Source organism: Polyodon spathula, chromosome 5 (assembly GCF_017654505.1).
Source record: "Polyodon spathula isolate WHYD16114869_AA chromosome 5, ASM1765450v1, whole genome shotgun sequence".
Lineage (NCBI taxonomy): Eukaryota > Metazoa > Chordata > Actinopteri > Acipenseriformes > Polyodontidae > Polyodon > Polyodon spathula.
Window position 1 is genome coordinate 28,785,567 of NC_054538.1, and position 26,012 is coordinate 28,811,578.

A 26,012-nucleotide genomic window follows, 5' to 3' on the forward strand; every position below is an offset into this window, starting at 1 on the left:
TAAAGTTATATTAAATAGGAGGTTTAAATAATAAATGGAAAATCCTTTGATAACAAAATAGGTGGATACATTCCATTTCTAACATACCCTTTTTGTGTGACATGCAACTGTCTATCAAATACTGTGAACCAATGGAAGGACCAACAAGGATTTGTTTACAGTACAAGGGAAGACCTATACATTGTGTTATTTAAACTCAAAATAAGGATTTTCACTCTCTATGCTCTTCCCTCTGGACGCTGGACTCTCTATGGATTCGCTTATCTCATAACTCTCAATTCATCAAACTCTAAAGTTTTTCACCAAAGACGCAATGATGTAATCTTCAAAGCTGTCCCGGAGAAGATGGGCTGCCTCCGGAACTACGAAAGCTTTGCTTACAGTACAGACTTCACAGAGATACTGTATTGTGCTGCTGCACAGCTAACTTCTACAGAGAGGACAACCATGTTAAGAAAACTTTGTTTTAAACATTGCACCAATAGAATAAGTATCAAACTTATATTGTGTGTTTACAAATAACTGAACTGAAGCCATGATATTGATATCGTCACATGCATATTTAGTGGAAGCTGGCGCATGTATACATAATGCGTGACTGAACCGAACAATGCATGATGAACTATTAAGACTGTTTCACCAATGGTAATGCAGAACTCTATGACCAGAGAGCACATCAAGGATTTATTAAAACTTTATGACCAGAGAGCACATTAAGGCTTTATTATGAATATTTAACAATGCATTACTTTTCCTTGAATGTTTTGTTTCTTCTTTATAGATAAGTTTTTAACTATGAAGCCTAACCTTTATTCTTCTACCTTTGAGAATATGAATAAATGTAATAATAATTTGGATTGTTAGGTTTATTTTTGTCTTATAACAAATACACATTTATGATTGATTTGAAATACATAATATTCATTGTTAATCTCTTTTCATAATGAATCTAGGGATAATTTAGCCAGAATCGTTAGTTCTTATTGAGGTATTGTGTTTATTATGGTTAATAATTACATTATGCGCTACAATGGGTATTTTCTTTAATAGTAATTGGCGAGGACACAATTGTGACATAAACCCTAGATATACAACGTAAATATGCATGACAGTTCTGATCTCCCGGTTGAGGATCAACAAAGCAGGGGTGCAGCTGGTACTCCTGCACGGCAGTACGGCAGGCTAACAGGACCTGGTGCAGCTGTACATCTCAGGCTTTCTGGTAGCTACCAGTGACAATATCAAACTGGGCAGAAGGTACAGTTAAACTGCTCCACCAGCCCATCACTCTTGGGGTGCAGTGGAGGGGTGCAGGTCTTATGTATCCCCAGGCGACGGCACATCTCTGCAAAGACCTGGGACTCAAAGTTGCGCCCCTGCAAGTGCAGCTCCTGTGGTACTCCAAACCGGCAGAAAAAGCCTTCCAGCAGTACTTCCGGCACTGTCTCCGCTTCTTGATCTGGGGTTGCATACTCCTCTGGCTACTTTGTGAAGTAGTCCACAGCTACCATTGGTTCCCCCGATCAGACCACAGAAAGGGGACCAGGATATCGAACCTTATCCGTCCCATGGGCTCCCCGGCTGGAAACTACTACAGTGGGGTGTGCGACCAGCCTAGAGGTCCTTTCCGTGCGACACACCCATCACGGCACCTGCAGAAATCCTCCATGTACCTTCTGCTCAGAGCTGTGTATTCTCCCAGACAGTCGGGGGTAGGGGAGGAGGGGTCCCGACTGAACAGGATTAACTGTGGATTGCCCCCTCAGCACTTCTCTGCCTCGCGCCAGCCGTGCACCTTGGCCAGTCTCTCCAGCTGCACCACAAAGGCTTCCCAGCTGCCGGTGCCATCAAATCCCAGGATCTTTATTCCGTCTGTCTGTTCTCTCGACTTCCCACTTGTTCTATACCAACCACTTGGGTCTTGCTGCTCTCCACTGGTCTCTCCCTCTGCAGTGCCCGCTCTCGCTCTGTTCTCCATCTCCCACTCAGCAACCCACTCCCGCAGCCAGTCTCGTGAGACGCCCTCTCTTGCTGCTGTTCTCCGTCCAGACAGTGGCGGTGTGTCGGCTCCGGTTGCACCTTCCACCAGCTCCTTCTTTACTTTCCATGGTGTTCGATCTATCCTACTTCTAATCACCAATGTAACAATGGATGAAATGCTATTGGAAAAAGAAGAGTCTTGCCAACAGAGCACGGTTCAATAACTGACAGGCTCTTTATTTGCAGAAGCAGGTTCACAACAAGTAACACAGCTCACAGCAAACAATTCTCCGCTCTGAATCCTTTTAGACCCAGGCACAGAAAACGCAAAGTTACAAGTATGTGAGGCTTTGACCAATCAGCACCCACTGACCTTCAACTAACAGCAATGTAATAGATTATCATGTTCCTCACCCAATCAGTGTCCTGTACAGCCGCATTGGTGTTCATGTGAACAGCACCTGGTGACCCCCATGTAAACTGCATGATCCAGCCCTAAGTCCCAGCACCCCGTCACATGGTGTAAACAATCAAGTTAACAGTTCTGGAATGCAATACAGCCAGAGACAAAGCCGGTCTGCCTGCATCTGCTGCTACAATATGTACAAAAAATATGAAAGTTGATACAATATTAAAATAATACAACATCTAACAATCCCCATATTAGCCATATTTAGAAACAATTACCACTGCATCATGTTTGCACCATTAAAAAAAAAAAAAGTTAATATTACATAACTTGTAACACGTGCATAAATGTGGTGAATGTAGTAGTCCTTGTTAGCATCCTCTTGCTGAGGATGCGAAATCGATTTTTTTTTTTTTTTTAATCGAGCCGTCCCTTGACGGCTGGAGTAGTCCCCTAACGTGTAATTAAATAGGACTACTACGACGACGACTAATAATAATAATAAATAATAATAATAATAATAATAATAATAATAATAATAATAATAATGATGATGATGATGATGAACTGAATGTTCTAAAAACAAGACAGACTCGCGGAACCTATTTACTCACGGTATAGTGTTCAGTTCGGAATGTTTAGTGCCTTCCTGTACGCAGCAGCTAGATAAAAACAGAGATGCAAAAGAGAAATAAAACGTGATTACTTCGTATGGAAGGATTTTTTATTTAATTTTAACATTTTAACGAATACTCAGACTTTTTTTTTTTTTTGGCCATTTCAATGGAAACCCAGCTGCAGATCATATTTGAGGAGGTGGTTGTGAGTAATCTTTTTGTTCTCAAATGTGGTACAACAATGATAAAGTCTAACGTTTCCTAGTAGTGTGTGTGTTAATTTAATTTCCAAATTTAGCATTTGAAAAATAAAAAAAAAGAAGTATACTATTACTTTTAAAATACCGCTTTTCTGAAATGGTAGGCTAAATCTTATCTATTCGATGTATTCAAACAGTAAAAGTAACCTATTAACGTTTTTACTCCATATGTATGTTGTCTTGAGTAGCGATGTACTGGTATGTAATATTTATAGTTGTTGTATACAACATATATAGAAAAAATGGTAATATATTTTTGGTAATAAAAAACTGGAGTACATCGGCAAATAATAATGGGGGGTTGGTAATGTAACCTGCATGATGTACTGTAGGGGTGTATTGAGTTATTTAACTTTTATTATTCATACTCCCTCCCTCTTAGAAAACGGAGATCATAGAGGAAGCCTTTGCTGGGTAAGTGTAGACCGACTAGTTCCTGGGTTTAGCAGTTTGTTTTAGAAATTGGCAAGGTTATATGATTGGAGATGGGCAGCCACAATTTAGTGCTGTTTTTGTCCATAGACAAATACAGCACAAATGTATGCATTTACCACACTGTCATTTTCATAGAAATGCATATGCTAGTTTCCTATCAAGTGTAAGCACATTGGAGAAATCTGTTTGTAAAACCTTAATTTTAGACTACATTAATTACACTGTGGAGAAGATTAGCTAAAATGTAGATAATTGCAGCTGTTAGGCTATATTACAATTATAATAAAAGTATGTTTCTGTTGAATTCTGTGTAATAAAATAGTGAATTAAAATAAGGGCTAATAACTGCAAGTCATTTATATAGATATATAGATATTATACATTTAAGCTTTTTCTCATTAGTACTTATGTGTTTGTTGTACATATTTGTTTAAATTATCATAGCTTGTTCATGGATACACCTGAAGATGAGAGGACAAAGCTGATCAGTTGTCTTGGAGCATTTCGACAGTACTGGAGCACTCTTCCTCAGGTGAGAAGTCAAGTCTTCTGTTCCTATTTTTTATTTAGCCAATAGGTTAGGGATACAATGGTACTGATTCTGATAGATAACTTTTCACTCCGATTAACAATACTTTAGGGATGCACCGAATCCAGGTTTTTGACTTTGGCCGAATACCAAATCCATCTCAAAGATTCAACTGAAGGAAACTGTTGAATGAAAAATAGACTGGCAGCTACTAACAAGCGATGCACACAGTCTATTGTTTTGAGCCTTTTAGTTCATAGTATTTTTTATTACCGAATGGAAAAATATCCATGAATAAGATTTCAGTTTGAAACTTACAAGTTAACGCTACCCCCCTATCCTCCCCCCCTTCCCCACAATAGAAACATCAAAATACAGAACTGTTTACTTTATCTTTACATGCAAGGAGAGCTGCAACTTTGCCATAACCCACTATTTTCTTTAATGACGTTTCAACCTGTGTCACCTGATCTGGGAGTAGGGTTGCCAACAGGCTCTAGAATCTCGGGACACTAAGGAAAGTCAGGATTTGTAACTCGCCTCTCTAAACTGCAGTGTATTCAGTGAATTGAGTGTGAATTGTGCGAACTGTCGCTAAATTAATTGAATTGTTTTACGTAGTTGTTACCAAAAGCACACACATGCTTGGGAGGATTGTTTACGTCAATCAGACCTATACAGCAACTGATTGGCTTTCTGAGACACTGGCTGGGCAGGACTGTGTGAAGCAAGAAATATTAAACAAATACAAACTTTACCTGCTATCACAAGGTTAATTGAAAGAGTGTAGGTCGGTGCAACGTTATCTGTAATAATGGTGTTGCACTATTTTGGTAGATATTGTTTACCTTATAAACAATTCAAGCATTACAATTAATCGTTATTACAAGGCTCTCAGGATAGAATCGCCACCACAATTAAACAATTAAATACATTTATTAAACTGCTGAAGCAATGCACACTCACTTTTTAATGTCAAATGCATTGGAGATTAGAGGTGAGTTTAAAAAAAACTGACCTGCCTTAGTGTCCTGAGATTCTGGAGACAACCCTATTTGAGCGCTGTTAGGAAAAAAGTTACCGTGATGAGTGACCTGAATCTCCCTGCGAAGTAAAACCCACGTTGATTTAAATGCACTGTGCGTGTAACACGTATCAAATAGGCTACAAAATAGTTTACAAATTATTTTAATAAAACACAGCAGTTCCCAAACGTTTCGACTCGTATTGGCACATGACGTAACGTAAAATTGTATTTACTAAATCATATTGTTCAACAACATTTTGCATATCTGACAGTTGTAAAGTTATAAAAAAGTATATATTTCTGTGCACCGATTTTTTTATTTTTTTTCTGTATGATCTCTAGAACACGTCTAAGACAAAGCAACAAAGCACAAAAGTGTACAACAGTTTGCAATTGCTATATATTACAGATTTGTAACGGCGTCAAGCTCTAGGGTGCCAGATAGTAATAAATGTCCTATCAAATTATTTAACTTAACCACATTACCAGGACCAGAAAACCCATCATCCTAATCAAGTCCTATATAATCAACCAGAGAAAAAGGGGACCATTAATTAATTGAACAACCAAACAAGTTGCTTATGAGGTAAAATATATATATATATATATATTATAAGTATATACCCATTAATTAAACAAAAATGTACAAAATAAAGAAACAAAACATACAGAACAAAATATTGGAGAACCAAAACATAATAATAAAAAAAAAAAAAGTTTTTGTGGACCCAGCTTCAAGTCCATTTACCCTGCTATTAATTAAACAAAAATACAAAATAAAGAAACAAAACATGCACAGAACAAAATATTAATTAAACCAAAAAAAATAAAAAAAGACAACTGCAGTTAATTGCTATGGTAGTAACAAACAGTACAAGACAATGAAAAGCTTTTCATCCCTATTGGAAACCTGCTTTAAATACAGTCCTTCAAAGAGACAAACTAACTTTACCATTGTGTTACCAAAGACACCTCTTTAGTAATCAACGCTAGTGGTTGCGGGAATATACCCTCACGAGCCAAATTACACTATTAAACTGCAAGCCGGGTTTCAGTAGTCTCAGCAAACGCACACAACGCAATATACATACCCAACAATTAATCAACAAAGCAAAAAGTTAATTAACAATTTACTAAAATAAAATACAGAAACAAAAAACACCAGTATACTATAAAGCAATATTTAACATTATTTACTGGTCAAAACAAAATAAAGGGAAAAATAATAAAGTAAAGAAAACAACACACGAGTCTGTAATACACAAGGATTGACGGTAATACTTTAGCAGTTCTGATAGACAGAGTAATGTTCATTTAATATGCTGCAAGTCAGTTATGTTAGAGTTATTTTCTCTTCCTTACAGAGATTGTATTGGATATTTAACCAGTCACAGAAATGTCAATTTCCCTTTAGTAATCGAAACAACGATGCGGGAATCCTTTCAATAACTTAAAACCAAACTACCCATGTTCAAAACTGTACGACCTGTTCTGCTGGAACAAACAGGTTAGTTAACCTTGTTTGTTCATCTGCCTCCGGCACGTAGTTTGTTCCAAGTACTTGGCAAGTAGTTTAGTTAACATTTTCCTCATACAGCCGCTGATAATATAGAAAACTTTCTTCTTTTCAAATTGTTTTCGTTCGAACACACCATCACAGTCACAGCCCTCAGCTCCAAAACTTCCTGATGACATCACACAATGCCTTCCATCCCAGACTACATAACAAACAGGAACCGCCAACCTCCATACAGCACCCGAAGTGACCTCCAGCGAGCCCTCCTCAACAAGCTAATTGTTCACCTTTTATACGCAATTAGTTCTCTTTTAAACGGACAATATCGATATGTCATGTTTGCCACAGGTTTACTGCATAACTTTACTCCATGAAAAGTGTGATATGTCTGTGCTGCTGCATTCAGGGGTATGTTTGCATTCAGCAGCTGCATGACATGTTCAGTGCGTGCTCCACCAGTAATAGGGAGTTGAGAGCCTTGACATAGCTCGTCAAATGTGTTCTCGTTATTAAATACAAAAGTTACGTTCAATACCGGATTTGTGTCTTTTATTTAAAGAACTGCACACATTGGCGGGATATATTAAAACAGGTGTGCATCTGGGCAGATGTAGGACTCGGATTCGTTTCTCAGAATCCTAAGTATTTGGCCGAACTGAACCCTGCTCAAAAAATAGGTATTTTGGCCGAAACCAAGTCCTGGATTCGGTGCATCCCTACAATACTTATAGTATGTATTTAAGAGGTACCCTAGATTGTGCTCTTTCAATCTTTAAGCCACATGCGTTTAAAATGCCCTTGTCCTACCATCCAGGGTTCCAAATGTATGTGATGGTTGTTTGCTATACACTGTGTGTACATACTATAGCAGTGAATCTAGATGTTGTTTGAGAGAAGTACGTACTGTAGTTTTTCCCAAATCACTAAACTGAAATATGTGTTTTAGGAATCCCACGACCAGTGCGTGCAGTGGATAGTTCGATTCATTCATGGCCAGCATAGTCCGAAAAGAATATCTTTCCTTTACGACTGCCTGGCAATGGCTGTGGAAACAGGCCTCTTGCCACCAAGGTAAGGAAACGCCTTGTTTGATTTGTTGTGGTAAAGGAGGGCACATTTTCATATTCCCAAGTAATACTACACTGACTGAAATTGATCGATAAACTATATGAGAGTTCAGTTATTCAGCAACAATAATGGCAAAGCTTCACAAGGAGCATTATAGTGGGTGCCAGGGTTGGGGTCAATTCCGAATGTGTTGGTAAACTCCAATTCAATTCAAGAATTGGAATTTGAATTGAAAAAGTCTCCAGAATACAAAATTGGAATTTGAATTGGATTGAAAGGAAATATAATTTAATTATGTGAAATTCCATGAAATTCCACTCATTTTAAAAAGGTCAAATGCCACATTTATTTTATACCTCACTATAAACAATATTGATTGCAACAGCGTTAATATATACTTTCAAATACTGTATCTTAAGCATGGCTCAAAGATTTCAAAACTTTCTTTTTTTGCATTTTTGTAATGAGATGTTTAAGAGCTACAGTAGTCCTTAATTATTAGTTTTTCTTTATTCATCCGTTATTTACTCCTTTAATTTCTCACTCCTATGTTGTTACATGACACTCATTTTTAAAACCCACACAAGTCCTGTAAATATTGTTATATCTTAAATATTAAAAACCCACAAAACAGTAACAATTCTTAGTTCTTTATATGGTTTTACTTTATTTTAGACTAGCATTTTTATTCAGAATTGTTACAGTTGATCATCATAAGTTCCTCTAATTTTTTATCACTTAAATTACACCTCTTTGGCCTGAATATCTTGCCTGCCACACTAAAAGTATGCTCTACAGGGGCAGATGAGGCAGGTATGGCAAGGTATTTGCAGGCAAGTTGGGTTAAGTAAGGAAAGATGTTTAGGTTTTTCCTTCCAGTATGCCAGTAGGTCAGCATCCTCTGATAAGCATGGTAAGCTCAAGTAAGATGGGATTTCATTTGAAGCAGGAATTCTTGGTGGGGTTATGGACTGGCTACTCATGGATGCAAAAAGTTTTGTGTGCTTCTTTGGTGGGGCTGAGAAATCCTTTGCCATGGCAGTCATTTTAGGAGAGAGAGCTGACCTTGTCAGTCAACATTTCCTTGATGCTGTTTTTCTCTTCACCCATGCACCAGTCCAATTTGAAACGTGGGTCAAGGGTGGTGGTCATCTGGAAACATTTCATGTTCTCAAACTTGGAAAGGTGTTTCTGTATTGAGGATTGCATGGTCACCACCAGCTTACTGTTGTAGGTTGCCCTTAAGTCTGCCACAGCATGACGGAGACCCCGAACATATGCTATGACATAACTGGCTGTGACTACCTTATCTACCTGACATTTATCAGTGGCTTCCTCAAATGGCTCCAGTGCTTCACAGAGTTGTCCTGTGAGTTTCAGTTTATATGGCGTTAACTGAATGGGGGTGTGAAGCTCCAACAAAATCTCTCCAGGGACTCGCAGGATGGATCTCATCATCTTCCACTGGGTATTACACCTGGTAGCATTTGCAAGCTTCAGTTTGAAGTGTCCTTCTAGGACCTCAGTGGCTTTTGTAGATTTGTGGCAAAATGCCACAAGTTTGTGAACCTTTGTCATCAATATCTTTACAGGGTCTGTTTGTTCCATGGCATCACAGACAAGTTGTACAGTGTGAGTAAAGCATGGACTCCGTTCAGGTGGAAAATAATTTAGCTCCTCACTTACATTGACCATTTCAAGCTCAGTTGCCTCATCCTCCTACTCATCAGTTTCACCATCTTGGACCTCTACTGGTGGGAATAAAGTGAATGCCTTCACCATGTTGGCAGCATTATCAGTCACTATCACTGATACCTTGTTTGCTATGTTGTAGCATGCCATGGTCTCCTCATACTTTCTAAAGATGTTTTCTACTTTACCTTTTAAAGTGCTGACAAGACAATATGACACTTTGAAGAGCAAAATCCAAAAGGAAGTGGCCTGTGATCCCAAAAAATGACCTTGTATCCCTGCTTGACCACAGATCTGTAGTAAGACAGATGTCTTCAGCTTGTTGCATTTGAACCCTCAAATGATCTTTGACACTGGCAATGCGCTGAGGAATAAGCGTCTGGCTCATGTGTTTCCTACTGGGCATGCTGAAATGTGGTTCAGCCAAGCTGAGCATGTTATGAAAAATTATTGTTTTCAACAGCAGACAGAGGGAGAAGACCATTGGCTATGTAACTAACAATGCTGTCAGTTAGTGCCACTTGATGACTGTCTGTAGCTGGCCATTTCATGGGTTGGGGGTGGCCATCCTCTGCAGTCTGGTTAGGTTGCATAGATCTTTTCATACTGGTATCTTCAGGCTCCTTCAGGATCTCGGGGTGTTTTTTTTCTGAAAAAGAAATATATTATGTACCAATCATTCTTCATTAAATCTTTTCTTGATGGCTAAATCATAATTAATAAAACCTTGGTCACATCCATACAAAAACCTAAACCAGAACAATTTGCAAATGGGCATTGCTTAATTATTTAGTCACCAATAACCATGCATGTAAGAGGCCTTGATTCTCAAGGACAATAAGAAAGAGTGTGCGCAGTAAGGGTTAGATATTATATTGATGTTTGTATTTAGCATTAACTGTACTTTTGTTAAATGGCTGATGTGGTGAACAGTTCACCAATGAATGATGGTACTTAATTGCTTTTGTAAAATATTCATATTTTGAGTGTTAAAGAAATTTGATCATTTGATTATTTCTAAGACATGAAAGCATTTGAGGGGGAAAAAATCATCATAACACAATGATTTCTATTAGATGTTGAACTTCATGCTGATTTGATCTCTGCTCTCACCAAGATAAGCACCAACTAAGACGTATCTTTGCAGTAAATTAATGTGATCCATCTGCATCTCCATCCATTTGCATTGTTTTCCATCAGATGATATAGGTATCCTTCTGTCTGGCGTTCGTTGCTGAAGTGTAATGCTGGCTCCAGGGATCAGCTCATTTTGCCTTCCCAGCGCATCAGCACACACAACGACTGCGATGCTGGCTCCGGGGATCAACCCAGTGTGATCTCCCCAGCGCATCAGCATGATAACCATCTGGATTAAGCTAAGTAGGGTACATCTCTGGGGTCTTCAGGTGGGTAGCTTCCATCCTCAGTTTTTCATCGACTAGCCCCCGACACCTCAAGAGGGCTCAACAGTGATTCTGGCATCCCAGCATCACCCCCCTCCATCCTCCACTCAGCTCAGCCCAACTTACTTGCCTGTGCATCAGCGTTGCTTTCTTTCTATTGTGCTTGAGATCCCCATCCAGAATCTTTCTGTCTCAACCACAGCCAGCTGCTGCTCCTTTCTGTTGCTTCAGATAAGTTCTTCACTGTGCGATGCAACTCTTGGCCACTGAACCCAACGTCTCTGAGAAACCAGGTTGTAGAGTGTGCAACAAATCCTCGACAACCCACCTCCACTGGGTAAACTCGGACTCTCCATCCTCGCTGTTCCGCTTCAGCAGCTAGTTGAGCATACAGCTTCCAGTTGTCCTGGGCGAGGCTTGGTTTTAACACCTTTTCTTGGTTGCTCTTCTGGACGGAGGAATATTGTCTTTTGTGTGTAATGCTTTGATAGAACTGGTGGCAACTTATTGGTCAGGTTACGCTTGTCTTCCAATGCTAAGGCCAAACATCGCAGCACCTGGTCATGGAGCCAAGTAAACCATCCTTGGCTAAGACCCACCTTATACCCTGTCAAAATGTGCCTTAATGTTGCAGGTGATGAACACAAAGGACATGAGGGATCCTCACCCACCCAGAAGTTTAGGGTCTGTGGTGATGGGAGAACATCATATGCTGATCTGATGAGGAAACTAATCCTGCTCTGTTCCATTGCCATAGGTCTTGCCAGCTGATCTTAAGCTGTTCCACACTCCCATCTCATCCATTCTGCCTGCTTGGCCTGGGAAATGGCCTTTACACACCTGATCCTCTCCTTCTGCTTTTGCACCTCATTGACTACCAGCTTCCTCCGTTGAGCCGGGGTTGCTTTGTGCCATGCAGGAGGAGCTGAACTGAGACCAAAGCCTCCTTTTCCATGCTGAATTTGCCCCATAATATCTCTGATTCAAAGGGCAGCCTTAGCATGTTCCACAGCTTTCTTTGCCTTCCATTTTCTTCCAGTTTTCAACACAGGTGCTGTCTTCCTTACGCATTTGTCGCATGAATCTACTAATGTCATTTCCAGTCGGACTTTGGCGCACTTAAATTCCTCGGTTAGAGCAGAGATTGGTAGCTGCAGTATTCCTTTACCATAAAGTCCCACTCTGCTGAGGCAGTGTGGAACTCCCAACCATTTCCTGATGTATGAACTGATTTAAAGCTTCCAGCTTCTCTACTGTTGTCAAGGAAACCTCGTACACAGTCAGTGGCCACAGCAGTCTTGGCAGTAGACCAAACTGAAAGCACCAGAGTTTGTTTGCCTGGTAAAGCGCTGCTGTCTGTGCTCTTCAACCCTTCCACTGCTTGTTGTGTAACTTCTCCCACATGAACTGTGTCCTTTAGATCCCCGTCGTACCATCTCCCTAGATTTTTCACTGGCTTCTTGGACACTGTTGGTATTGCTTCCCCATTAATGTAGAACCTTTTATCTACTACTTTACCTTTTAATTAGAGATGCTCCTTGATTTAGTGGGCTTGAATTGCATTCATGCCCATTCAATGTTATTGGTTAATTTGCCCAATAACCGATTAGTGCAGGCTACTGTTGTTGTGTTATCCATGTATGCTCGAATTGGTGGTAGTCACATTCCAGAAGTACTTACTTGAAGATGCCTTTTGAAATTGGAAGTTGCTTTGGTTAAATCACAGACAGGTGTACTGCAGTGGTTACATGTAGCACGATGGTTTCCTGCTGTACCACTTGCTGTTGGCTCACCAAAGTGAGTAAGGACTGAATATTTATGCATGATATTTTTCAAGGGACATCCAAATTTCACAGTAGTTATGCCAGTCCAGAGTTCACACACAAAAATCAGGTAGTCTTCCAGAGCAGAGTCAGGGAAGCCAACAGGGGTCTCCAAGCAGGCCAAGGTCATGCACAAAAAGCAATCCAATCCAATCAAAAGCACAAACCATGACCTCTCACCACAACACCAACTTCCTACTCCCCTTTTACTGAGGTACTGTTGGCTTCTCTTTATATAAGGCAAGTCATTACCCTTCATTCAGGTGTGCTTTGTTACATGCATTCTGAGTAATGTTTTTTTTTAATTTATTTTTTAATTAGTAACATAGGAGTGGAGAACTAAAGGATTAAGTAACAGATGAATAAAGAAAAGCAAATAATTAGAGACTACTGTTCCTCTTAAACGTCTCAGTACAAAAAAAGTGTTGAAAGCTTTGAGCAATGCTTAAGATACAGTATTCGAAATGATATATTAATGCTATTGCAATCAGTGTTATTTATAGTGATATAATATAAAACTGTAAAGTATATAGTATAAAATAAATGTGGCATTTGACTTTAAAATGAGTGTTATTTCATGGAATTAAATTATATTTCCTTTCATTCAAATTCAAATTCAAATTCTGTATCCTGAAGATTTTTTCAATTCAAATTCTTGAATTGGAATTTACCAACAAATTCCAATTCCATTCGGAATTGTCCCCAACCCTGGTGGGTGCAAGTGCCTGCATTGAACAATGTGTACAAAAATACTTTTCTCACTTGAACATGTGCTGAGTTTTGCATTGTGGGCTATTAACCCTTTGTGGTCCATTTATTCAGTGCCTGTCGGTCCAATTTATTTTCACACACGCCGTTTATTTTACATACGCAATTGAAGTTTTTTTTTTTTTTTTTAGTAAAACAGGTTTAAAAGGCACTGCATGACAATAGGACACACTCTACTGCACCTCCAACCAAGCTCCACCCCTTGTTCGCTGCATTTATCACATACCTCTCCATACTAATGCATACTGATAAATCATCTCGTGGTCGCTCGTTTTATCACCAAACTCCTCAATAATGTGGTCCAAGTTCTTATTTTATTACTAGAACATCTCAATAAGCTCTGCAAATGTCCTTGATATTCTTTGAGCAATGGATGCAGAAGCAGCTGTCTTCGTTGTTTGTCTGTGTTATGTCTGTGGTGCAAGGGCTGTGTGTATTGCTCAGCTCCACCCCTTTTTTTTCGGCTCCTGTCGGTCTCTCGACCATTGAAAGGTTTTCTCTGCTCTTTCCGGAGAAAAAAACGACGAGACCTGTTCTTGACGTCTTTTTGATGATGTCGGACAGGGCAATTCTTCAATTTTTGGGCCTGTCAGTGTCTAGTTGTGGGTGCTTGTTGAATACAATCAGTACTCTAGGGTCTGTATTTCTGTGCTCTTTCTCAGCAGGTCCAGGCATTGGTCACTTGCATAACAGTGTTATAGATTAAGTAAGTTTTCTTGTTCATTGTTTAGAGGCAATGCATCTAGAGAAGTGCTTACTAATTTGAGAAGAAATGGTTTGTACATTCTCTAGCACAAGTTACTGAGAGAACCTTAATGTGGAGTTGTAGGGGTATCTATCTGAGTATGTCAAACTTACATTTTTACATGTGAATAAGTGGATGTACAGTAGGTCATGGTAAGTTTCTTTTTTTTTTCTTCATGGCACTTTCTTGTTTACTGATGGCTCTTATCTTGTATTTACAGCCATGATGAGTATGGATGTTGTTGACTTGCTTATTTTTCTTATTTTCTTTCTTGTTCAGGATGGTGTGTGAGGCGCTCATCAACTCTGACAGTCTGGAGTGGGAAAGAACACATCTGTGGGCCTTGACATTTAGACTAATTCGGAAAATAATTGGTGGCGTTGATTATAAGGTATTCTTTGATTTAAAGTGATTATAGAGAGTATATTGCTGTAAATGCTGTTGTAAATTGTGTCTTATAAAAAACATAATAAAGCATGGCATGCTGGCAAAGGAAATCAATAGACTTTACCATGAGAACAATTCTGTTGATAGCCTAAAATGAATTCACAGTGTGACGAACAGTTGATTACAATGATCTACTTATTTGTTCTGTGTATGATTTAAATATCTAGACATTTGAAATATGTTCATGTTATCCTAAAATATTTATAGGTTTTTCACAAAATTATTAAAATCAGGAAATCAAAAGCAGTTTCATTTAACATGTAGTGTTTCCCTTTCTTTTATTTAGGGGGTTCGCGATCTTTTAAAAGCCTTGTTGGAGAAGATTCAGTCTATTCCCAACACAGTGAGCTCTTCTGTTGTGCAGCAGCTTCTAGCAGCTCGAGAAGTAAGACATCATTATTAACATTAGAGGGCCTGAAGTATTTATGATCTGTTTGTACAGGCAAGAATTGGATATATAAAACATCTAGTTGCAAATTCTTGAAACAGGTGTATGGAAGGGGTGTGGGTAATTCACTGACCAGGAGACAGACAGGTGTACTTGGAAACACCACACAGGTGCCCAGTTTTATTTTGGACCGGTTCTTATTTTTCTCCGGCAGAGGGCACTGTTGACCGTGGGCTGCCTATCAACGATGATAGACAGCACCACGGAAATACCACAGCTGGTACACGAACAGCAAGTGCACTCGCAGGTGCTCAAAGAAATAATACTAAAAACAGAAGGCGAAAAGAACAAGGGAAAATAAAACAGTAATAAAACTACAAATAAAAGGTGCTGCACTCGGCAGCGTTATCCCAGTCGCCGCTACCCGCACGACCCGGATCACCGTCCTATTCTATCGGCTATCTAGCCTGCTCTTTTACAATACGCCGGGGTCTGCCCAAGGATTCCCCGCTCTCTCTCTCTCTGTCTCGCTGTGAATCTTTATTTTTCTCCCAGCTGATTCCCGGTCCTGAATCAAAGCTTCCGCACTCTTGGCGCGTCTAAGTGGGCAGACCTGAGGAAACAACAGAGCGTTATTTTATAGGACCAACAATCACCCAAGACCCGCCTCTCAGCCATTCAGAGAGGGGGAAAGTCCACACACCCACTTTCCCACCTCCCCGTGTCACTGCCATGACTCACAGGCGGTTGCTGGGCGACTGCCGCCCTCTTCCTGTAGCCCGTGAACACGCCAGCAGAGTCAGCACAGATCTCTCCCTTTTACAAGGTGTTTTTCCAATTCGTCAATATACCACACTATTTATTTCTGGTTAACGTAAAAGCTGAATGTTTTTGTATAGGTAGAGCAGGTGGAATTACAAGAGTGTTTTGAGTGGGGCGTGAATAATTCTTACATTTCATTAGTGGTACAAGCTGTTATACAGTTAAGGAAGAAACGTTGAGAGTGATAATGTAGTGCTCCTTCATTATTTCATCATTTGATAATTCAGTTAGTTCATCGTGTAAGGGTCCTTCAATAATTCACTCTCGTCAGTATTCCAATATTTTTGTTGTCTGAAGTATTGAGGTATCACTGTACTTCTAAACTGAGACTTTTCAATATTATATTAATGAAGAAGTTTCCTCAACAACCAGAGGTGTGTAAGTAGTTCAATAGGGCTTATGCAAAGAAAATATCACACAGGTATTCAGCTTTACCAAAAACAAAACAAATAAAAAAAATATGTCTTTAAATACTGTGATGTGTCTCTTTTAGTATTGTTTTACTCTTTTCTCTTTTAAGGTCGTTGAGTATATCCTGGATAGAAATGCCTGTCTTTTGCCAGCCTATTTTGCTATTACAGAGATCAGAAAGCTCTATCCTGAAGGAAAACTGTCACACTGGGTAAGTGGTAGAACTTTACAGATCATCACTTGCATCTACATTTCTTGTCATCATATTTCTTTAGAATGGCTTGTAATATATCATAATCTAGCATCTTTTTGTGTGACCATGGGTAGATTAGCTGAAGTTTCAGCTGTTGCAACCTTTTGGTACACAGTAGTACTAAAGGGAAACTTTTTTTTTTTTTGCACAAGTTTATACGAAAGATAATATATTGAGACAAACATTTCTAGGAGTGTTTTGTCATTGTCTTTTGTGTTTATAAGTGTGGTGACACCTACTGGTAAACATTCTTTTGCATTGTTTATCACAGTTAAATTGAGCTTTGATAAACAAACTGTTAAACTTGTTTTTATAGTTGCTGGGAAACCTTATATCAGATTTTGTTGACAGCTTTAGAGCAACTGCAAGAATTAACTCCATTTGCGGTAAGACCACAATCTTAACATCTAGTCTAACTATTCCATATTCAATAAAGGCAAAACACAGTGATACTCCTCTGTTACATTGACTTGGATAGTGTATGCTATTCAAAGATAGTAACTAAAACGCAATCATGGCTTTATGTGCACCCTCTAGCAAACTAGACTCATACAAATTTGTAGGTGACAGCACAAATTTAAAATACTTAATATATTAATTAGCCCTGAGACACTTTAAGATTTAGATCTTGTGTCCATTTCCTAGAAATATATATTCAACTCAGATTTTCTTTATTCGTTATCTTCTTTACTGTTTAGGGAGATGTAGTCTGTTACCTGTGGTAAACAACTCTGGTGCAATCTGTAATTCATGGAAATTAGATCCAGCTACTCTTCGTTTCCCTCTGAGAGGGCTTCTGCCTTATGATAAGGTAAGTATGTTTTTAATATTGTCCTTCAGCAACCTTCAGTATAGCATTATTACATCAAACATATCAAAAGGTATGTACAGTGCAGATTTAGTTAGCATAGGTTTAAAAGTAGGACATGTTTATACTAGCCATGTAATTGAGTAAAAGCAAAAACACAGTTTTCCATTTAGTGTGAAGTACTGATTGATATTAACATAGATATAACTAATAAGTATGAGGCATTTTTCCACCATGGCATGTAGTGTTAAGAATGTAGTTACTTCAGTATGCTTTATTGTGTTTTATTCCAGGATCTCTTTGAGCCACAAACGGGTTTGTTAAGATATGTGCTGGAACAGCCATATTCAAGAGATATGGTCTGCAACATGCTAGGTCTCAACAAGCAGGTACTCTACACAACCTTAAAAGCTTTCCCCAGAAATATCTGCACTGTTTTCTTCTCTTTTCTCTTGTTGTGGCTAATTAAGAAAATAACGTTGGATACTTTGTATTACAGCATAAGGTAGTTTACAACCTAAGATCTTGCTTGATCTGTTTTTTGTTTTTTTTTAACATATAAATACAAGTTTTTGAAAGAACAAAATATGGAATTATTTTTTGTTTGCATTGCTTTTTTAAGGCCATCCTATAGTATACTCCCTGTCACAATAGCTCTGCCATTATTCCAGTTGCTTAACTGAAAAACATACAAAAACTCAAACCAGTACAGAAAAGAAATAAAAACCTTGTTTTTCAATTCTCATGTCTCTCTAGAGATTTGTCATGCTTTGGAGACGTGTACATTTTTATCACTATATAATTAGCCTGATGGGGAGTATAATATAGTTGCTTTTTTCTTTCTTTTTTTGGTTTTCCTTTATGGAGCTTGCTCTGACTATGGGGGGGACGGGACATAAGGCTGGCCTCATAGTCACTGTTTTGTCTTTTCTTGTTTTCTTTCTTTATTTTTGTTCTGTCCTGTCTTGTCCTGCGCATCCTCCAATGCTCTAGACCTTGAACATTGCTCAGGTATGTTCAGTCTTACTGTTGTATTGTGGCTTACTAGATGCTGGCTGCTTGGTATCCACTGATTCCATCTAGGTTGTAAACACCTTGGGGGCTTGACATTACTGTAACAGTGAGAGGCATTCAGCCAATAGCTGCAGGAGGCTGTTGATAAAGGCAAAGCTTGGCCTGGCTAACTTTATTTGCTGCTTTAGAGAAAAAATTGTAAAAAAATAAATAAAACACTACCCAATTCTCAAAGAAACCTACAATACTGTTCATATGAAGCGCTGCAAGATGTGAATATGATGTGAAATATACATCCACAGCTATGGCCAAAAGTGTTGCATCGGCCTATAGAATTAACTAGTTTTGCTTTATAAAGTCCAATGAAACCTGAATAATGTTACGCTGAACATATTGAATTACATACCGCTTTGTAGTTTTCCATATACTTAACGAAGAACGGACAAATTTTAAAATCTGTACTACAATTATGGCTTCCGGTAGACTTTTGCGATATCATTTTGTAGTTTCTTTGATTACAAATATTAAATAAAAGGTCTAAATTATGATTGTATGTTTTTTTTGTTTTTTTTTTGGTCTTCATCCTAAAAATCTAGGAACTATGTTTATATATATATGATATATATATTATATATATTACGTATATATAGGATATATATATATATATATAATATATATATAATATTTCTATTAATTATAAATATATAACGTAAACGAATTAAAAGTCTGTATGCTGTTGGTTTTGCGTGACAAGCTTCCAAACAGCATTTCAGATACGACATACAAACACAAAACATTTCAGAATCTGATTAGTAGTCTCGTGTCTATAGAAAGAAGCCTATTTTAATGTAGAGGAATATGTTAATTTCAAGCCCTGAATCGACTAGTTTTTGCATGCTGGAGTAGGCAGTAGACTTGAATGTTGTGCTCTGATGACAACTGTATGTGCTTTGTTTTGTTTTTCATTCTGTAAAGAATTCCCACTGCTGTCAGTCAGTTACTTGTGGGATGTGCTTTGGTTGGCTCGTACACAGTCTGTTTCTTTTTGAGGTTAGAATATTGGATTAAATCAATTGGACAAATTGGGAATTATGTGAATTTCATTATCGCTGAATTATAGCAAATGCTAACTTTTAGGGGGAAAAAATCTATTTAAGGAACAAAACCAGTATAGTTATAAAGGACATGAATTAGATCAAACACTGTGGGGAATTGGTTAAAAAGGTGTGTTTCCCACTTATAGTGCCTTAAATCCAATAAACTAACCTTCAAAATGAACACGGTAACGTATCAAAGTCTTACAGATTACTTTTTCTTTTTTTGTTGGTTTTATCTTCTATCATATTCAGATGTATTTGTTTTGTTTCTAAACTGTATAAGGGACACTTGTCAGTGTTAAAATCAGTGAAAAGCTGCAGCATATTATAGGCTCTTATATAAGTATGCATATTTAACATTTTCGGCAAAATAATTTTTGATGTTCCTTAGTAATAAAGAAAAATCTAAAGAAAAGCCGTAGTTGCTTACTAAAACTTTCTGCTGTACAACACTTTACCACAAGAGGGCACTCTTTTCACTTAAGAAGAAAGAACTAAATACACATCCAGGCAATACTATTGAAAGCAAAGGCTAGTAAAGCTTGACTGTTTGGGTTTCTTAAGTCATGCACATTATTCTCAACTAAAAGATGGGGAATTCAGTTTGATTCCTTGTTGATACTGGAGCTTTAAGGTGGTAAATACCAATTGGAGCATTTAACAATAAGCAAATAATATTTTTTTAGGTACTGGTAATATATATATATATATATATATATATATATATATATATATATATATCATATTTTTTTTTATTTATTTATTTTTTCAGGTGATCTGAACAGATGAAAAACATAAGTCTTATGTTCTCCTTAAATAGTCACACTGTAAAACCCTACATGATCCAAATTGTATGTTAGAGAAAAAAGGAACAGACTTACATGATTACTTTAACGTGTAGATGATAATGTTGTTTTTGTTCTCTCAAAAAATCAAATTTCCTTAGCACGCGAGGGTAAAATGCCATGTAATAATAATATAGTGCAGCTTTCTTAGCTCCAGGATTTTGTTTTGGGTATGAGTGATTCTGTCTTCATTTCATGCATTGTTTTCCTGTAATAGTTAGTAAATCTCCCTCTCTGTTAAAGGAGTGACAACCACAGCTTATAAAACTGTATTATTGGCAACATTATTACTGGTAATTTGAGATGACATGCCTTATGTTCTTTACTTCCTGTTGACTTTGAATTTAATTGGGGCTATGCATGTACAAAAAGCAAAGAACAAAAAAAGATCTTTGGCCCCTTGATAATGGGGAAAGTGATAATATTGTTGATGCCAACAAGAGGTAAGAAAATCAGTTCTAAAGGCTTGGTTACCACTCCTGTAAGGCTTTGGAATACAGTATGTGGTTCTTACTTTGCAGCACAAACAGCGCTGCCCAGTGCTTGAGGACCAGCTGGTTGACCTGGTGGTGTACGCTATGGAGCGCTCGGAAACAGAAGAGCAGTTTGATGATGGAGGAACCAGCCAACTGCTCTGGCAACACCTCTCCAGCCAGCTCATCTTTTTTGTGCTGTTTCAGTTTGCCAGCTTTCCACACATGGTGCTGTCCCTCCATCAAAAGGTAGATTTAAATAAATAGGTCATGGAATGCTGTACCATGTGTAGCATGTTGGAGCAAAGAACTGGATTGATTCATCATCAATCCGCATCACCCAGTGTTTTTTTTGTTTTTTTTAATATTAAAGTAATCAATATAGAGTACTGCTGGATTTAGATTAATTGCCAGTGCTGAATGGAATGGTATTTGTTTCATTCACGTTTTGTTGTGCTGCCGATACATCAGTACCAGAACTATAGTTAAACTGTTTATGAATTTTCATACATTATTTTTACTTTACCTTTTTGGTTCTGAGTCCCCAATAACACTCAAACCTTACAGTAATTACAAAATCATAACATTGCAGATTCCAATTTGGTCCCAGTTAAAAGACCCATACAGCTTAAGCTTAGATGACGCTGTGTTCATGATGTCTGCAGTCAACATACATTTTCGCGCTGCGTATTAGTAATATTTATTACCACAGCATTATCTGATACTAATAGGACCTGAGCCTGCCAATAGATTATAAATTAAATACTAACTATTTGTACTATATAGGAAAGAAGGTTTGGAAGCACTATGTAGTGTGTCACATGATTTTTGCTGTTGCTGTTTTACAGTTGGCTGGTCGAGGTCTCATTAAAGGCAGGGACCACCTGATGTGGGTGCTTCTGCAGTTTATTTCTGGCAGCATCCAGAAGAATGCATTGGCAGACTTTCTTCCTGTCATGAAACTTTTTGATCTTTTATACCCAGAGAAAGAGGTAAGAAGTTCATGTACTCCCACGACATTAAAGAGTAAGTAGTGGGGTTCCGAAAAATGTAGCGTTGCACGACCCCTTACTCTTTAAGGATTTCATAGTCATTTAAAATTCACTTTTAAACATGTTTAAGTAGGTACTACTTTAAAAGGTAAAGAAAATACAATTATGTAGCTTTAGTCCATGCAATAAGAAGTAATAAAAAAAATCAATTTACAAACATTCATGAGATATTTTTGGTCTGTTGGTTTGAGCAAAGGTTGAGATTTCAAGGGCTTAGGACAGTAAAGTAATTTACATTTGTTTTGTGTCCTTTTTCTTTCCAGTGCATTCCAGTGCCTGACATCAACAAGCCCCAGTCCACACATGCCTTTGCCATGACTTGTATCTGGATTCATCTCAATAGGAAGGCCCAGAATGACAACTCCAAACTTCAGATACCAATTCCTCACTCTCTTAAGCTTCACCATGAGTAAGTCTGTCCATTACAGTAGTTTAAATCAAACCTGTACTATTATTATAAGGGCTTCTTTGTTTGTGAGTCATTGAAGTACTTGCTGTATTCAGTTTATGCACTATAGTATGGCTGGTATGACTTTTAGTGTTAAATTAGGTAGTGCGCAGGCATATTGAAAAAGTGGTACGAGTATGAAATATCAGTTATATTAAATCATGAATTCTTATAGTTTGGCATCACGTTGTTTCATTTTCTTTTTCATTAAGTACCATTGTGGCCTAAGTAGAGCTAACCTCCAGATACATGTGGTACTCTAAATGATTTGTTGACTGAAACACACAAAATGATATACAAAGAGAAACTAAACAAGAACAATACATTAGTTACAGTAGCGCATTTCAATCGCATAACAAGGTGCTTTTTTAAGGTTTGTGAAAGTAAAAATAAAGCCCTTTTTATATATGCTTCATGCATGAATAACATTCTTGGTTGTAGAAACTATGTTGGCAAATATTGTATATAGTTCGAAGTAGTAAAGTTGTAGAAGTAGGTGAGTGGGATGCTTTTTATCCTGCGTGAAGTACAGAATGGACTGAGTCATTGGAGTTTGTGCTATAAATACTGAAACTGTGCCCAATTACATTAGATAAATGCATGTCCTACACCATAGATAAGAAATCTTATCACATCCTTAATGTAACTCCCTTGATAACATTGGACATTATATCGTAGTAGAGGACATATCTGAAAAATAAATGAACTCTGTATATTGTAGTAGCTTTTGTCACTTTTTTTTCACATTTGTTTCTAATTTAACCTAGATTTTTACAGCAAAGTCTCAGAAATAAGAGCCTTCAGATGACAGACTACAAGATTGCTCTTCTGTGTAATGCGTACTCCACTAACTCTGAGTGCTTCACATTGCCTATGGGAGTTCTGGTAGAGACCATCTATGGGAATGGCAACATGAGGATCCCTCTTCCTGGGACAAACTGCATGGCATCTGGATCAATTTCCCCTCTGCCAATGAGCCTGCTGGATTCACTGACAGTGCATGCCAAAATGAGGTGTGCAGACTATTTGATTCACAGTGAATTGATTTTTTTATATTTATGAAAATAGATTTGTATATGAAAAGCACAACCTTCAATAACATAGTTTCAAGTATGTTGTTGTTTTTACCTTTAGCCTTATACACAGTATAGCCACAAGAGTCATCAAACTGGCCCATGCTAAGTCCAGCATTGCCTTGGCTCCAGCACTGGTGGAAACATACAGCCGGCTGTTGGTTTACATGGAAATCGAATCCTTGGGGATCAAAGGTTTTATTAGTAAGTTGTGATTTATTTATTTATTTATTTATTTTATTTTATTAACCATAATACAATTGTGAAAAATATATGAAGCTATTGCAAATTTCAACCTACTGCCAGGAAATAAGCAAAACAAGCAACTTGAATGGAACTTAAGCAGTTCTGCTTAAAATTACCTTTGAATGAAAATTCAGGCTCACTCAATTTCATTTGGTAGGCTAATCCATAGAAGTAGTCATTTAAGATTTATAAAGGGAACTGCAAATTAATAATACAGATAAAATACAGTATTACAGTGGTTTACCAGTGTAGCTGGGAGCAAGGTGATTCAGTACTGTACAGAAATACTCAGGAATAAGAAATCACGCACGAAGGATGCCCTTTCTTTTTGGAAGTACGTATATCTTTGAACAAACTTTTTAGCTTGATGAAACTCATCAAGTCACGACAGAGGAAATCTTAGCGATCCCCACTTGCGGGATGTGTTGCAGTTATCAGTTAGCCAGCTGCATCCAGATGTGATGAAAATCGTGAGATCTAAGGAACAGTTTCATACATCTCACTGACAGTTATCTATCACTATTAAAATGAAAAAAAATACAGTGCTTGATTGCTTTTTAAAATATATGTTGTAAAACTATTAAACAGGAGTTTGCATGGTAAAATAGAAACATCATAAATTATATAGTTGCATATAAGGTGCCCTAAGTTGTTTTCTTTATTATTTAAATATATTGCAGAATTTATACTGAAGCAAAAGCTTAATAGAGTAAATGTGTAACGTTTCACCTGCAAATGACAGAAATAGTAATTCAGTTTTAAACCTAGTACATTAACATTGGTATGAGTAAATTGGTGAAGTATTTGGCCCTCCGGCTTCAGTATAGACTGGTAAATGGCCGCTGGGCATTAATGTTTGGACATCCCTTATATAATAACCGAGCTGGACACTCAGTTGTTCATTGCCCCTTTAAAAGCAGGACCCAGGATAGCGCTTGCGTGCTATTTTTAATATTTACACAAAAATGAAATAAACAGAACAAACACCTAGCTCTATTCGAGCACTAACTAACACACCCTGGAACCTAACTAACAACAGGACAGCTAAGCTGTTTACCTGTGAACACAAAAACACACCGTTTTTTAACGCGTTCAGAAGGAGCAGGCTGCTTCCTTTCTTTATATACCGTGCACCTGGCTCTGATTTGCAATGGTAGCCAGGTGCAGGTGACAATTAATTAATAAAACAATGAACAAAAACATCAAACAATTCAACAAATACACGTTTTATGCAGGGAGGATATTAACCCCCAACCCTGCTGTGTAACATATATATATATATATATATATATATATATATATATATATATATATATAATATATATATATATATATATATATAAATAAATTATACACACGCATACATACACACACGAGGCGAGAGCTTTGATCTTTTACAGGTTATGTATTTTGTTCAAACTGAAATAACGTAAATTAGGAATTGTGGGTGTTGTACCTAAAGAAGAAGAAAAAGTATATTAATGACTCCTCTTTCTAATTCTTGCAGGTCAGCTTCTTCCCAATGTGTTCAAGTCCCATGCCTGGGGCATACTGCACACACTGCTTGAGATGTTCAGTTATCGCATGCACCACATCCAGCCCCACTACAGGGTCCAGCTCCTCAGCCATCTTCACTCTCTTGCTGCTGTTCCACAGACAAACCAAAACCAGCTGCATCTTTGGTCAGTTAACTGTAGATTACAGTGTGTTATAAAATGGGTTCAGAAATGTATGCGTCTTGATTGGCTACTGAGTGTTCTATGCCATTGCATTATTACCAATTGGTAAAAACCAAGCCCCAGCAACTAAGCCTCATTACCAACAGACGTCATTGTGTCAACCAACTGGCATTTCTTTGCCGAAGTGAGAACCAGAGCAGGTGAACAATACTCGATCAGCAGCTACATAGGCTTGCAAGGTTTGTTTTTTTAAATTCTCCCGCTGTGGGATGCTTACATGTGCCAGTTTCAAACAAGAAAACATTCAGGTGGCATCAAAAAGGCAAATTGTAACATAACCCGCCTATATCTCAAACAGAAAAACACCTCAAGGTCATCGCCAGCGCTCTGTCCCCTTACAGCACCTGGTGTAGTCCATAAAGGACATCCAGCTAAACATGGCCAGGCATGGTAGAGAAGGATTGCAAGAACTCAAACACACCTCATTTATAGTAAAGCTAGATGGAAACAAGCTAGGATACGTAGCTTTAGTATACAACAAAGCCATGCGGAGAGAAACAAAGAGCAGCAGGTCAGCTTAAGAAGCTGTTGGGTTGCGTCTAATGAAAACAGGAAAGCCTGGATCTCTGACAAAATCAAGAGCCTCAAACAAGATGCACTACTCGACACACTGTGCCACCTACT

The 26,012-nt window shown here is 37.9% G+C and overlaps 1 protein-coding gene across 3 annotated transcripts in view; it reads left to right on the forward strand.

Moving 5' to 3' along the window:
* Positions 1 to 2,979: 2,979 nt before the first annotated feature.
* LOC121315804 (mediator of RNA polymerase II transcription subunit 23-like) overlaps positions 2,980 to 26,012 on the forward strand; it is a 37,210-nt gene continuing 14,177 nt past the window's right edge. The window contains exons 1-17 of one of the 3 annotated variants that reach the window (XR_005950320.1): positions 2,980 to 3,211; positions 3,649 to 3,680; positions 4,146 to 4,233; positions 7,720 to 7,844; positions 14,552 to 14,663; positions 15,006 to 15,104; positions 16,450 to 16,551; positions 16,910 to 16,979; positions 17,292 to 17,404; positions 17,695 to 17,790; positions 18,395 to 18,412; positions 20,879 to 21,079; positions 21,679 to 21,822; positions 22,146 to 22,291; positions 23,098 to 23,343; positions 23,465 to 23,607; positions 25,157 to 25,331. Coding sequence is in view for 2 of the 3 variants with exons in the window: in XM_041250236.1 (XP_041106170.1) it covers positions 3,173 to 3,211; positions 3,649 to 3,680; positions 4,146 to 4,233; positions 7,720 to 7,844; positions 14,552 to 14,663; positions 15,006 to 15,104; positions 16,450 to 16,551; positions 16,910 to 16,979; positions 17,292 to 17,404; positions 17,695 to 17,790; positions 18,395 to 18,412; positions 20,879 to 21,079; positions 21,679 to 21,822; positions 22,146 to 22,291; positions 23,098 to 23,343; positions 23,465 to 23,607; positions 25,157 to 25,331 (1,949 nt within the window). In the remaining variant the exon portion in view is untranslated. The remainder of the gene's footprint in view (positions 3,212 to 3,648; positions 3,681 to 4,145; positions 4,234 to 7,719; positions 7,845 to 14,551; positions 14,664 to 15,005; positions 15,105 to 16,449; positions 16,552 to 16,909; positions 16,980 to 17,291; positions 17,405 to 17,694; positions 17,791 to 18,394; positions 18,413 to 20,878; positions 21,080 to 21,678; positions 21,823 to 22,145; positions 22,292 to 23,097; positions 23,344 to 23,464; positions 23,608 to 25,156; positions 25,332 to 26,012) is intronic. The other 2 variants (XM_041250236.1, XM_041250237.1) reach the window with 2 other exon arrangements.